The following is a 14227-nucleotide window of genomic DNA, read 5'->3' on the forward strand; positions in this document are numbered from 1 at the left end:
TACCACTCTACTTGATGCAATGCACTCTTCGCCACTCTACTCCACACCATTGCACTTTTTACCACCGCACTCTACACCACTCCAGTCTAGGCCACACCAATCTACTCTGCACAACTCCACTGTATGCCACTGTACTCTGTACCACTCTGCAGCACTGCACTATATGCAACTGCACTCTGTCTATACAATACACTCTATGTCCATGCACTTTACACTAACACTCAACTCTATGCCCCTGCACTCTGTGCCAATTCACTAGACACCACTCTAATCTACTCTGAACCATTGCACTCAAAGCCACTGTACTCCACACAAATTACTCTTACTCTTACCATTGCTCTCTATGCCACTCTACACACTTGCACTCTACCCTGACCACTCCATGCTATGCCACTTCACTGTACTCTGAAACAATCTACTCTAAGCCACTGCACTCTATGCTACTCTAGTCCACTCTGGGCCACTCCACTCTATGCCACTGCACTCTATGCATCTGTCTTCTTAACCACCGCACTCTAACTAATGCACTCTTTACAGCTGCACTCTGTCACTGCACTCTACACCACTGCACTCTACACCACTGCACTCTACTCTGCACCACTGTACTCTTTGCCACTGCACTCTACTTCATTGTACTCCACCACACCACTATACTCTGACACTCTACCTTGCACTCTCTGACACTGAACTTTATGCCTCTCTACTCTGCACCACTACACTCTGTGTCACTCTACTCTGCACCAATGCACTCTTCACCACCACACTCTGTGCCAATGCACTCTGCACCTCTGCACTCTGTGCCACTATACGCTGCACCACTCTATTCTATGCCACTGTATTCTGCGCCATTCCATTCAGCGGCACTCCACTCTGTGCTACTCCACCCGTGCACCACTGCACTCTACTATGCACCACTCCAATCTATGCCAATACATTCTACGACACTGCATTGTGTGCCTCTGAATTCTGCAACAGTTTATGCCAATGCAGTCTACACTAGTTCACTCTACTCTTTGCCACTCCAGTATATGCCACTCTACGAGACTCCACAGTATGCCATTCCAACACATGACACTCTCTGCTACTCCATTCTACATCACTCTACTACACCTTTGCCATTCCACTCAATGACACTCCACACCATTCTCCTCTATGCAACTAACTTTTAGCCATGGTGAACAGCAGCCACACCAACTATGCTTGCTTTTACTTTGATGCAAACATAGCCTCAGGTGACAACATTTGGTAATACACATAAACCAGCAGTGACTTTTACACTCCCATTGCCCCATTAACATTTATGGAAATTTGCTTAAAAACATCTATCTCCTGTTGACTTAATCGAATTTTGACCCTTTGTAGTCATTAGGTTTATTGAATTACTATCCTTTGTGCTAAATGAGTTTAAGAATGTTATTATTTTTATTTTTTTACTTTAATATTATTTGGGCGCTCGTTGCTTTAATACCTGCCACACATTTCTCTGGGAAAAATCATGTAGTATTAGGCCTTTGCTACCAGGTGTTAAGCCCAGTTATGTCACTGAAGCTTTGTTTTGACTTACTCTATTAATGCATTATGACATGGGTGTGGTCTCTCTTTCCAAATAAATCCAAAGTCCCACACGTTGGAATGCTACAATATGCAAACTGGTGCAAATAATAATTTAAATGAAATTGCAGAGCTGAAGGTTGTACAAGGATGAGAACAGTGGGCATCTTTGCGTAGTCCTCACAGACATGAGAACAAGCTCTTGTATTGCATTGTTTACAATCAGTCTAGCAAGCAGAAGGTCATAAATGTATTGGACCGCTTGACAAAAGTATCTGCTAATCAAAACCTTAACAGAATAAGGCACAGAAATGCTTTTTCAATGACATTGTTTTTAGAACATTATATATATATCCACATAAACTACACCTCTCATTTAGGTATTTGTAGGGACGCATTGAGTTAAGAGAGATAGGTTGTGTAGTGTCATGCATATTTATAACAGAACCCTTTTGGCTCCTTATAGACTATGTAGCAATGTGACGACTCACTAGGAAAAGCTTGGTTTAAAATGTTGGGAGTTCACAGGTATACTCAGAGGATAAAAGACGTGTGATTTACCGTGTGTGGCATAGTGATTGGCGGGCACCAAGGCTGGGGAGGACGCTACAATTGGAGACGAGATTGGGGATAAGTAACTTGAAGAAGGACAGTGCTCTACTGGAGAGTTTACCATGGTGCAAGCAGACTGCTCATGCATGCTACGTGTGCCATCGTTGAAATCCCGAGTCAATGGTTGGTGTTTGTGGAGTCAAAGCGCAACTCCAGCCCGTGTGAAGCATTTGAATGTAAAGAATGCTTCACCGAGAAATCTATGCATTGTTGATCAAGAAGCTACGACCAAGACCATAGCAAAAGGTACTGCGCTGCCACGCAAAATAAAGGCATAGGTTGTATGAAGTGTTAACACTGAAGGCAGCTACAACCAGGTTTACAAAGAGCAATCAAAGCTAATTATAACTCCCCAAAGAAAACTGCTAACAGAAGCACTGCATGGCAGAGATCAACCAGGTGTCAGAAAATGCAAACTGGTGTGTAGAAAGGAGGATTACCGAGCTGTCCATACCCAAATCAGTTGCTCACTAAGTTGCAGAGTGGGGCTCAAAACAGCTTCATAGGTCTTCAAAGAGCAAAGAAAAAAGGTAACAGTTGGAATCATGAAATAAGACGATGGCAGATAAGAGAAAAGACACAGTTCCAATTAATGTCAAAGATGATGCTGATGACCACATGTCAAAGGACTCTAGAGAATGTTTGCATAAACATGATCATCAAACAGCATCAGAGAGCATGCTACTTTCAACGTGTGTAAGTTTTAGACTAGTTTACAATGCCGGCACCTTCCTGAAACCATCACCACCTTTTGATACTTCCAGAAAGCAAAATATTGGTGATAGATACACTCATTGGAAACGGACCTTTAAAGATATAATTGAGGCACTTGAAGAGATTGATAACAGAAAGATTATCAAGTATCTCAAATATCTTGCTGGTGATGGTGTGAAAGAAGTCATAACAAATGAGAACTGGCGAAGAAGTCAAATACCTTCAGATTAAAAAGGCTTTGAATCATAAGTTCAATCCACTACCAAACGTTGATTACGAATAATACGTTTTCAGTCAAGAACATCAAAGAATTAGCAAAACTATTGATGAATTTGTGGAAAAGACTTGATGCACTCATCCAACACTGAATTTAATGATGAAACTATGAGTCTAAGAGTTACTGATGGATGCTAGTCAGATTTATTCAGAGGACGAATGCTGAGTGAAACTCTTAGTCTGGAGTGAATGCTGATGGCTGCCAGAGCTGAGGAACATGCTGAGAGACAATCACATGGAGGCTGGAGGTGCCCAGAGCGAGTCAGTCATGAGTGTCAAAAGTAATCTGAAGCAAAATACTGAAAAACACAAAGTGATGTCTACATGTAAAAGGAAGTTGTGTTTAAGATGTGGATTTTCATCACAAAGAAAAGTGTCCCATCCTTGGACAGATATGTGAAGGCTGTGGGAAAGTGAACCATTTTATGATGTGTGTAAAGTGAAGGAAAAAGTAAGTGTGTCAATGCATGAAGACAAAATGGCTGCCAGAAAGTTCCAGCAGCAATATTCGACGTATCCCCACAAGGCCAAGTGGCAACATCAGTTGAGGCAAATTGATACTAAAAGAAGTCAATCATCATCTAAATCATCGACAAACAGTTCATCTGCCTCAATAACAAGTAAAAGTGAAGAAAGTGATGGTTTCATATCAATGTTTACCTCAGAGAAATATGCACATGTTGGACTGGTCACATGTGAAGAAAAATGTCAGTCAAAGAAAAGACGACATGCCAAAGCAGCTAAATCAAACAAAACACTGCCCGAGATCACATTGAAAATAAATGGTTATTCAATACCTTTCCTTATTGACAGTGATGCATCAATAAACAAAATGCCTGAAGAGAAATACAATGAACTACATCCATTACAGTGGGTAACATCATTGAAGGCCAAAGAGAGTATACTCGGGCTGCATCGTCACCCATAAAGAATAAAGGGTCATGTGTAGCAGTGTAACATAAGAAAATGAAGGTACAAGCACCAATTCATATGCTTCAAGGTACAGCATCAAATGCCAGCAAGGCTGCTGATATGGGACTGATTTTTGTAAATTACATCATGAATGGTCATCGCGTAATAGTAAGTCGATTCCCTTCATTGTATCATGGTTCCGGAAAGCTTAAGATTATGAAAATAAAACTGTGTATTAATGAGGCTGTCAATCCTGTTGCTCAGAGATATTGATTACTTGCTTTTCATTTACAAGAAGGTGTTGAGAAAGAATTCTCTAATTAAGCATGATATTATTCAGCATTCCACTGGTCCAGAACCCTGGGCTTCTCCTATAGTAGTAGCGGGCAAAAAGTTCAGTGAAGTAGCTGTACACATCTGTGTTGACATGCGTCAGGCAAACATGGCAACTGCACAAGAACAACTGGGGTGGCATGGTGAGCAAAAGAACGATGGATTAAACCCAGATCTGTGACTGGGGGTGAGTGTTTGCATTGTTCAGCACTCTGTCCATCATCCTTTTGTGTTGCTAAAATTGACCTAAGTGGGAATGGTATACCCAGACGTGGGTCCCATGCTCACTGTGCCACTGGATTCAAGTAAACCTGTCTGATGAAGGGTGATACCCTGAAACCGGTCCCAGGATGCTTTTTCCTGGTCCGGGAAGGACCTGGATTGTCAGTTCGGGCTGGACTGTTCACATGAGGAACAGAGTCAAGAATGATTTGCATATGGCTGGGTCCAAACTGGAGTGGCATGGTGAGCAAAAGAACGATGGATTAAAACCAGATCTGTGACTGGGGGTGAGTATTTGCATTGCTCAGCATTCTGTCCATCATCCTTTTGTGTTGCTAATGTTGCCCTAACTGGGAAAGGTATACCCAGACGTGGGTCCTGTGCTCACTGTGCCACTGGATTCAAGCTAGCCTGGCTGATGAAGGGTGATACCCTGATACTCGTCCAGGATGCTTGTTTCTGGTCCGGGGAGGACCTGGTTTGGCAGTTCGGGCTAGACTGTTCCCATGAGGAACAGGATCAAGACTGATTTGTATATGGCTGGGTCCAAACTAGGGTGGCAAGGTGAGCAAAAGGTTGATGGATTAAACCCAGATCTGTGACTGGGGGAGAGTGTTTGCATTGTTCAGCACTCCGTCCGTCATTCTTTTGTGTTGCTAAAATTGGATGAGAACAACATCTGGGTTCACACATTTCTGACATGATAACGCAACCGAATGGCACAAAGGTATTTTCTCGTCGTGATTTATTTAAAGATTATTATCAGTTGAAACTTGAAGAAAGTTGCTGGTACATTACAACCTTTTTTACACATGTTGATTTGTTTAGGTTCAAGAGACTTAGGCCCTCATTATGACTTCGGTGGTCTTTTTAGTAGCCCTCCGAAGTCACATCTGCCACTTGACTGCCAGTGTTGACGGTCTTCAATCCACCATATTATGGCTGATGGCTGTTCTCTGCCACTATTTGGTGGGGAAGTCACCAGCAGCCATACTGGTGGTCGGCGGTCTAGTGGAGCTAGCTCCGTCATCACCGCCACATCACCACAACAGTGCCCGATGTATTACTACATTGCAAACGGCATGGTGGTGTTGTGTTGGTGGGGCGGTGGCGATGGAGCAAGGGGGTCAGTACGGGGATCAGGGGGTGTAACTGCTTGGGCGGGTGGGGGACTCCTGATGGGATCAGGGGGGATTGGGGGGTCCTACATGGCGGTGGGGGTTGGGGAGTCCTGTAGTGGTGACAGGAATGAGTATTCCTGTCGCCAGTATGCTTACCTCCAGGGATTTCGTGGTGGGGAAGGTGCCACAGAATTCCTGTCAGGAAGGATACTCGTTATACTGTGGGCGGTGTTAGGTGGACCGCTGAGCTGAAGGTGGTCAACTTTCGGCTAGGCGGTCCCACTCTCCTTGGTGGTACAGGTGGTGAACTGGCTGCAACGCAGGCAGTTCACTGCAGTGGTCATAATTTGGCAGTCTGACCACGACCGTAGGCATGGTGGTGCAGGATCGCCAAGGTCATAATGACCCCCTTAGTTTTGATGTGTCAACGGCTGCAGAATTTTTAGTTTTTTGATAACTTCATGTGATGTATCATACAGCTTGTTGAGAATGCCTTCAATTATAGTGATGACATGTTAGTTTTCGGAGCTACATAGAATAAGCATGATAGAGCTCTCACACAAGAATATTGTTTACTCTGTGATGAAGGATTGACCTTGAATGGAGACAAGTGTGAGGTCAAGACAAAGTAAAATCCTTTGGCCTTATCTTTCCTGATGGGAGAATGAGACCTGATCCTTCAAAAGTACTAGCTCTGTCAAATGCTGATCCCCCATTAAATGTTTCAATGATTCGTTCTTTTCTTGGCGTGGCTAGTTACTGTTCAAGGTACGTACAAGACTTTATTTCTGTTAGTGCTCCATTGCGAGAGTTGACAGAGAAAAATGCTTCTTTGCAATGGTCATAAGATTGGAGAGACGTTTCAGGAGAAATAAACACACCATTCAAAATACTTCTAAAATGGCATACTTCAATCCAAAGCTTCATACAGAGGTTGTAGTTGACACTAGTCCAGTCGGGTTAGGGGCTATCTTTACATAGCATAGTGGACACCCAAATGCTCAATGGCATAATGTGGCCTATGCTAGGATAAGTTTATCCCAGCTATTAGAAATTTATCCCAAACATAACATGCTTTCTCATAACCTGAGAAAGAAAGCTTTACTGTGGTATGGGCTTGTGGACATTTCTATGTATTCTTATATTGAAAATATGTTGTAAGTGCAGTTTCTCACTGGGAGCAGATGGATATATGGAGTGAACTCACAATTTAAAAATGCATCTTTAGGTAAAGTTGTTTTTTAGATTGTGAGTTTAAAAATGCCAATTTTAGAAAGTGAGTGTTTTCTTGCTTATCCATTCTGTGCCTCTACTTGGCTGCTGAATCCACATCTGAGTCAGACTGACAGTTGGGCTGTTTGTGAATTCTCTCTAGACAGTAACACAAAGGGAGCTAAGTGTGTCCTCCATATCCTGAAGGGTCTTATTGAACTAGAGTGGTAGGGAGGAGCAGCACTTTAAAGGGCTGTGCTTGACCTCACACAATATAGTGTACAGCTCCCTAGAGTGTGGCAGGGGCAGGGCAAGGAGGAGGCAGAGTCTTGTGCACTACAAAGACTTTCCTTTAAAATGTGACCACTTGCTCCCATTGTTACCAGTCTGTGGCTAGTCGTTTTAAATGACAGCTGGTGAACAGAACCAACAAAGGTGTGAATTGTTGCAATTTGAGAAAAAATGTGCATGCCCTTTGAAAGCAGCTGCACTTAGACAGTATAAATGTTGTATCACCAAACTGCTACCAATAATAACTTATTTTTATATAGTGCTTCATAAAATACTTCTGCATTTGTGAACACTCATTTTACCAGTACGCAATTTGATGGTATTTGGCTTACCAACCTCAGATGGATACAAGAATGAACTGGTCTTGCTGGTATTTGAATTTATGACCTGCAGATAAGAAATGATGACAGCAGTGAGGAATATCTCAATGGCCCACTTAACCTCCTCACTGGCCATTCCATCCAAGGTTCCATACACACTGCAAATATGTTTTTTAGATAACACTTTCCTAGCTCAGGTTAGAGAATTGATGTTACAGTGTATAGCATAGCAATATGTCATGCAGGATTAGATACTAGGGAAACCATAGAATTTAAAATCAAATTTGATGTTTTTATAGGTAGGTAGGACAGGCATATTATTTACTCTGATGTCCAGTATCTAACATGGGCAACTTTGCAAAGGTCCCACACACTGAAAGTTGTTTTACCATAGAGACAGTACTGGCAATATTGAAATAAAAATGCCTATTTTTGTTAAACACAGCAGATATGACTGGGCCTTCTCAGTCGGTGAAAGCCTCTGAACAGACCAAGACACCAGATTTCCAGATAAAAAATAAAACAGTGGGGAGAAAGGCAAAAATATGAATTTACTTTCCACGATGGATTAGGGCCTGCTCTATGACTCCAAGGACCCACTCCAGGCTTAGATGCAGTCAGTTGAATCCTATTCAGCTTGTCTGTTTTGTGGGTCTTGCATAGGTGTCGTAGTGCAGTTTAAAAAAAAAAGAGTTTTGAATTTGTCAGTGAGCTCCAACCACATAGCCTGCCTTGCATCAGTGCTTGTGGCGAGCACTACAGTGCTGCAAACAATAGCAAATTAGGGTGTCAGAGATGCTTCTATTCATGTTCACCACAGTTTGAGGTGATTAGTCTATGCTATTGTCTGGTGTGGCAATGGGCATGTGTCAGAAGTATAGTTATAAATTTGAGAGTGGTACCACACTTCTTGATCCACTCCAAGTGTTACCTCTATGCCTATTCACTTTTTTGCTTCTCAGAATTTTCCACTGGGCAAGCCTGAGTGCTATAGCTTGATAGGCCAGCACAAGGTTTTATAGTTTCATTTCCTGGTCTCGCAGTATTCACAAACGCCTTTCTCTTTAAGGCAAAAACTGAAGATGAGCTGGATGAACATGGAAATGTTGCCTGTTGAGAATGCACCTTCCTTACGGTAATCTCAGCACCATGTCCCAGTTATCGGCTCTAGAGTTTACAAAAATTAGAAAGTTCCAAATGTTTCTAGATGTTAGGGAATATCAGTCCCAATCTCTCCTAGAGGTCTACGTCCTTAGGGCAGGCTTGAAGAATCAGGAATTTCTTCACTCAATTAGGGCTCTGTTACAATCCACCACAGTCCACTCACAACCACAACTTCAGAGCACAGATCTATACTGCCTTTTATGTCCATGTAGCAGTGAACGCCAAACCAAGTCGATGGCTTTGACGTTTTCTTCCGCTAGTGGGTGACTTAAATGCTCGTAATTCTCCAATCGATTATTTCCATTAAATGTGCACGCCAACACACCATTCTCCATTGAACAGTATGGTTCCAGGTAACGCAGGGCTTTTCCTATAATTCTTCCTTAATCCTTAAAGTTGCACTCATGTTATTGACCATGGTTAATTACTCTTAGTGATGACGTTCTTTATTAATTTGTCATTTTGACTGAGCACCTTTTTCCATTATGCATGCGCATGCTGCTTCTAAGTTACAGCACAATTGTTAGAAGCAATGCACTTCTTATAGAATGGTTCACACGTGCCTAGTCCATTTCACGAGTCACGTTAGCACATTGTTAGGGGTGAAATGAGTGCAAAGGGGTATTTTATTATTTCAGTTTACATGTTATCACTAATGATTAGCTTTTTTTTTATGTTAACTCATGTTTGCATCGAGCCAGATCATATGTCTAGGAGAAGGTAGGCTTTGGACTGTTGAGCTCATGTTTTCTTGTGGTTAGCATGTCACAAGCACGTTTTTTACCCCTAAATTTTGGGGCATGATCACCTCACTTTGGTTTATGTCTATTCTTTTGGTGTAATTAGTTAGGGTTCCCATTATCCATTTATGACACCATATTTGTAAATTTGATAACAGTTACCCCTGATAAAGGGTTCTACACCAAAAATGCATTGGGTTTTTGTTGGAGCAAAATACCTTCTGATATACATGAATTTCCAATGGATTTGACGATGGAATATATATTGATTATATACAATGAAGAATAATGCATTTAATCAACAATTAAAGGAGTGAAATTGAAAATGTGTGATTTCATAAGGATTTGTTTATTGATTTAATAATGACTAAAAGCCTGTGAGCTCACCTTGGTGGTGCGGCCTGGGGCTGGACAGCCTGCCAGCAATTATTTTGAGTATACTTTGTGTGTTCAGGGACCCAGCACACACCAAGACTGCACACCCAAAACAGTAGTTGATTTGGCTTAAAGGTTGGCACAATTTTGGAAACAGGAGTGCAGTTAAGGATTAACCAATGAGACCCCCTTGATGACCCATGGAGACGATTCTATTTCATGTGTGCCAGTAGGGGATAGGAGTCCTTGCATTTTCGTTCCCCAGTAGTATGGCAGAATCGTCTTCCTTTGAGATGTTTTTCCAGGTGCAGGAATGTTCTGAGGAGGTGGTGGAGAGGCACCAAGATTATTGTGTGCACTAGCCAGTTACTAGAGGATTCTCTATATCCAATCATGCCAACCACAGAAATCCAGTCTCATCATTTATTGTAAACCTTACCGGAAACCCTCATTCAGTACAACCTTAGCCTTCATTCCCTTGCAGGTACCTGGACCCTTCCACCCCTAAGGCAATGAAGGAACATCTTCTCTCCCTTTACTGTAGACAGTTCAACTGACACTGCAGACACAGACAAATCATTTAAGAAACTCTGGATTTGAACAGTCTGTTCCTGTATCCATTTGGAATTTCCACTTGAAAGAGAAAGCTGTTGTGACTCATCCCTGCTAACTAATCAGTGTTTACATGACTCCAGCCTTCCTGCTCCCGGATGCAAGTGCATTATGCTCCAGGAGGCTAATCAGTCAGACCTAATGTCCAATGCTAATTATTGTTATTGGAATGGGGGTATTCAGCCAAACTGAGTTTAATTCCAGGTAGTACAATGAATATGTTTCAAAAGTTACTTTTCCAATATACATAACAAATATCTGCTTTTGCCATTGAATTAGAATTTTGGCAAAATGTGGAAAGCAACACTTAAGGACGTCTTTACTATTTTCCAAAGCAGAGTTGACAAAATTGATTTTTCTTCACTATCACACCCATTCATGGAAAAAGTAACTTGACCTGCACAGTTACAAAACGCGTTTTGTAACATTTCACTGCGATTACATACTTTCATGTAATATTTAGAACATCACACCTTTTACATTAGGTCCAGTGGGTTTATGAGGCACACTTACAAGTGAATGGCTATTGTGTAAAATTAGATTTTCTACACAGCAAGACTTTTCCCTTCCTTTGTGTCAATGCAGTGGTTTTAAACTGCAGGTCAGCGATAACACACTGGTGTTCTCAAGAACTGGTCACTTTAGTTATATATGTGGGTGATGTAAATGCACAGTGCAGCCCACATATGACATTTACCTTACATAGACGGGTGCATTTCCAGCATCAATGTATCATGACCTTACTAGAAAGTTAAACAAGCAATTTGGATGTAATCAGTTTTACAGCACATGTTTAGGTACAGCACATTCTAAACCTTCACATTTTTTGTAATGCATTTAACTCAATCTTAAATACTCTTGCTTTATGTGCATACACGAAAGAGGCTCATTAAATAAAATATGACTTGAGCTCTTAATCAGTTGTTTCTTGAGGACTCCTGTTCAGACATAATGTACCTAAGACTAAATGTACAAATATGCATTGCATTCTTCATGAATATGTGTTTGTGAAACGACTGTGCTTTATATAGTCTTAGAAAGGTACGGGAAGCCTTTTATCTTTTGGTTCCTGAGATTAGTATTGGTTTCTAAATGAGTGTTAGTACTTTTCACATAAATTATGTTAGAGAGAATCGCTGAATACAAATCAGGTAATTAGGATGGTTTAGAATAGAAATGTTTGAAATTTACAGTGTTTTAGTATGGCAGTTTTCAATTGATTTACTCATTTAATACTAGATACATTATTGTGTGTTTTTATTTGACCAAGTAGACTACAATGACGAACCAGATGCTCCTCCTCTATATTTTTCATGGAAATCTATATACTTTACTGATTAAACACTCCTCAAACGTTTTAACTTAATATACATTAAAAAACATAAAAAGGTGTAGTCTTTTCATTATTACTCACATTGTCATAGATGCGAGGTGGTAGCACATGTTGACCATCACGCTGAATTCCTGTTGTAAATCTAGAAAAAATTAATATAATTGAATATTAAAAACAATGCACATCTGTACACTCATTTTTTGTTATTGGGTTTATAGGCACAGTCATAAGAAACTGGAAACTTGTATTATTAGTTGAGGAGGATGACAACGCACCTCAAAAATAATCACAAACCTTGTCAGGGTAAACCACTAGAGTCAACAAATAAGGCTGTGCTTACCCCCCTGGCAGCTTGGCACAAAGCAGTCAGGTTTAACTTCGAGAGAGGCAATGTGTCAAGTATTTAGGCATTACTCAAACAGCAATAAAATGAAAACACAACACAAGAAAAGTCCCAGGCCAATTTAGAAATTTAGTAAAATAGAGTACATTTTAATAAATAAAATGGCACCAAAAGAAAACACTCCAATATGTAGAACTGGAGATATGAATTTTAAAATACAATTAAAAACATAGAGCCAAAAAGCACAAAAAACTGGGGTTACCTGATTGGGTTGAAGGTAAAAGTTAAAGCTGACTGCAATGGACTGCGGGTTCCATAGAGGGACCCGGTTTATCCCAGTAAGAATTTTACCTTCTTGTTGGAATGTGGGTCATTATTTGGGTGGCCTGCACAAGTAATGAGTCCGCACACGACCGCCAATTGGAACCAAACACCTCATTGTAGTGCTTGACTCTCATAGGGTAGCATTGCAGAGCAGTCCAAGGCTTACTCAAGGGAGGTGGTGTGGGCTAGTAATCCCCATTCACAAGCACCAAGCATGACTCTCAATAAATGATTGTCCAGTCTGTGCTTTTTCTTTTGATAAAGTAAAAGTACATTTATTATTCACACACACTGCTCAATACTATGCAACAATCTACAAATATACACAAAGTAATGGAATCACTCTGGGAAAACATTGTGTAATCTCTAATGTCTCCTCAAGGGAGAATATAATCCAACAACCCACATGGCAAAACAATCCCCGGTGCCCCCCTTGCGACATTTGAACATTTGACAGTATTGAACATTTGACAGTAAGGTGAAATTAATACACCTACATTTGCAATTAAATATTTCCATTTTGCCAGGACAGGGCTGTTAATGTCATTATTCAAATTAACATAATCAGGGAACATATAGGACCATATTCAAGTAATTTAACCGTTATAATTATTTTTAGATTATTTTTGGATTACTCCTAATTGACCATAGAATAACAGTTCAATACATTGGGTAATACCAGCCTACATCTCTAGAAGGCACCATCTCACAAGCTGGAACAAAAGTTCACATAAACGTGTGCTCCAAACACAGGTCGAACCCTTGGGGGGTTATCATTCATGTGTCTCACCCTACCTAGAGTGGGGACACAAAACGATGTTGGGGGGAGGCTGCGCTGCTCTGGCAGCTCCTCCTGTCTCTGGGCATGAATCTGGTGATGGCCCAATCCTCCTGGGACCACCACAAACCTGGTTAGGGGGCCATCCCTGGCTCCAGCCCTCAAAGCATGCTAGGGCGGCTGCATCTCAAATGAGCGGCTCTCCCGCTGTGCCGGGGAGAGCCGCTTGCTGCCCAAAGCTGATGCTGGTTCCTGGGGGTGCCGGTCCCACCCGGGCACCCACCGCTCTAGGTAAGGGTTCCCTTGTTGGAGGGCGGCCCAGGAAGCCCACCCCTGGCCGCCCCCGCTGGCTCCCCTCCATGTGCTGCCGCGGGACCCGGCCTTCTTTGTGTTGTCTGCCCGCTCCAGCGGGCAGATGCGGTGAGGCTCACGGCCGGACAGGCCACTTGGGGGAGTGCAACAGCACTCCCCCCTTCCTTCCTGCAGCTCCGGGTACCCGGGATGAGGTCCGGGGCCCCTCCTAGTCTCTGCGGGGAGCGCAACGGTGCTCCCTGAGGTCTGCATCCTCTTGGGGCCCCGGGATGGGGTCTGGGGCCCCTCCTGGCAATCTTCACAGGGGGCACGACGGCGCCCCCCGACTTGACTCCTGCTGGGGGCCCCTGGATGGGGTCTGGGTCCCCCCGGCCTGCCTTCCCGGGGAGCACGATGGCGCTCCCTGGCTTCTTCTTCGCCGCCGGCTCTGTCCCAGCTGGTGGCCATCCGGTGGGGTTGCACAACGGTGTCCCCCACTCCTCAGTCTTCACTGGGTCCCGGGATGGGGTCCGGGCCCGACCTAGCATCTTCACGGGGAGCGCGACGGCGATCCCCAGCTTTGCTGCGCCGCAGGGGGACCCAGGATGGGGTCCGGGGTCCCTTCCCACCACGGCAGGGGGGGTGCGCGACAGCGCCCCCCCATCAACTCACTTCGGGCCAGTCTTCACGGGGCCCCGGGATG

General features: G+C 42.9%; 1 protein-coding gene across 2 annotated transcripts in view; it reads right to left on the reverse strand.

Moving 5' to 3' along the window:
- The window catches only part of TOM1L1 (target of myb1 like 1 membrane trafficking protein), a 501668-nt gene that overhangs the window by 115090 nt on the left and 372351 nt on the right, over positions 1-14227 (reverse strand). The window contains exons 12-13 of one of the 2 annotated variants that reach the window (XM_069200030.1): positions 11870-11930; positions 7581-7631 (exon numbers count right to left, since the gene is read on the reverse strand). In XM_069200030.1, the coding sequence (XP_069056131.1) occupies positions 7581-7631; positions 11870-11930 (112 nt within the window). The remainder of the gene's footprint in view (positions 1-7580; positions 7632-11869; positions 11931-14227) is intronic. The other variant, XM_069200031.1, reaches the window with a different exon arrangement.

Source organism: Pleurodeles waltl, chromosome 7 (assembly GCF_031143425.1).
Source record: "Pleurodeles waltl isolate 20211129_DDA chromosome 7, aPleWal1.hap1.20221129, whole genome shotgun sequence".
NCBI lineage: Eukaryota > Metazoa > Chordata > Amphibia > Caudata > Salamandridae > Pleurodeles > Pleurodeles waltl.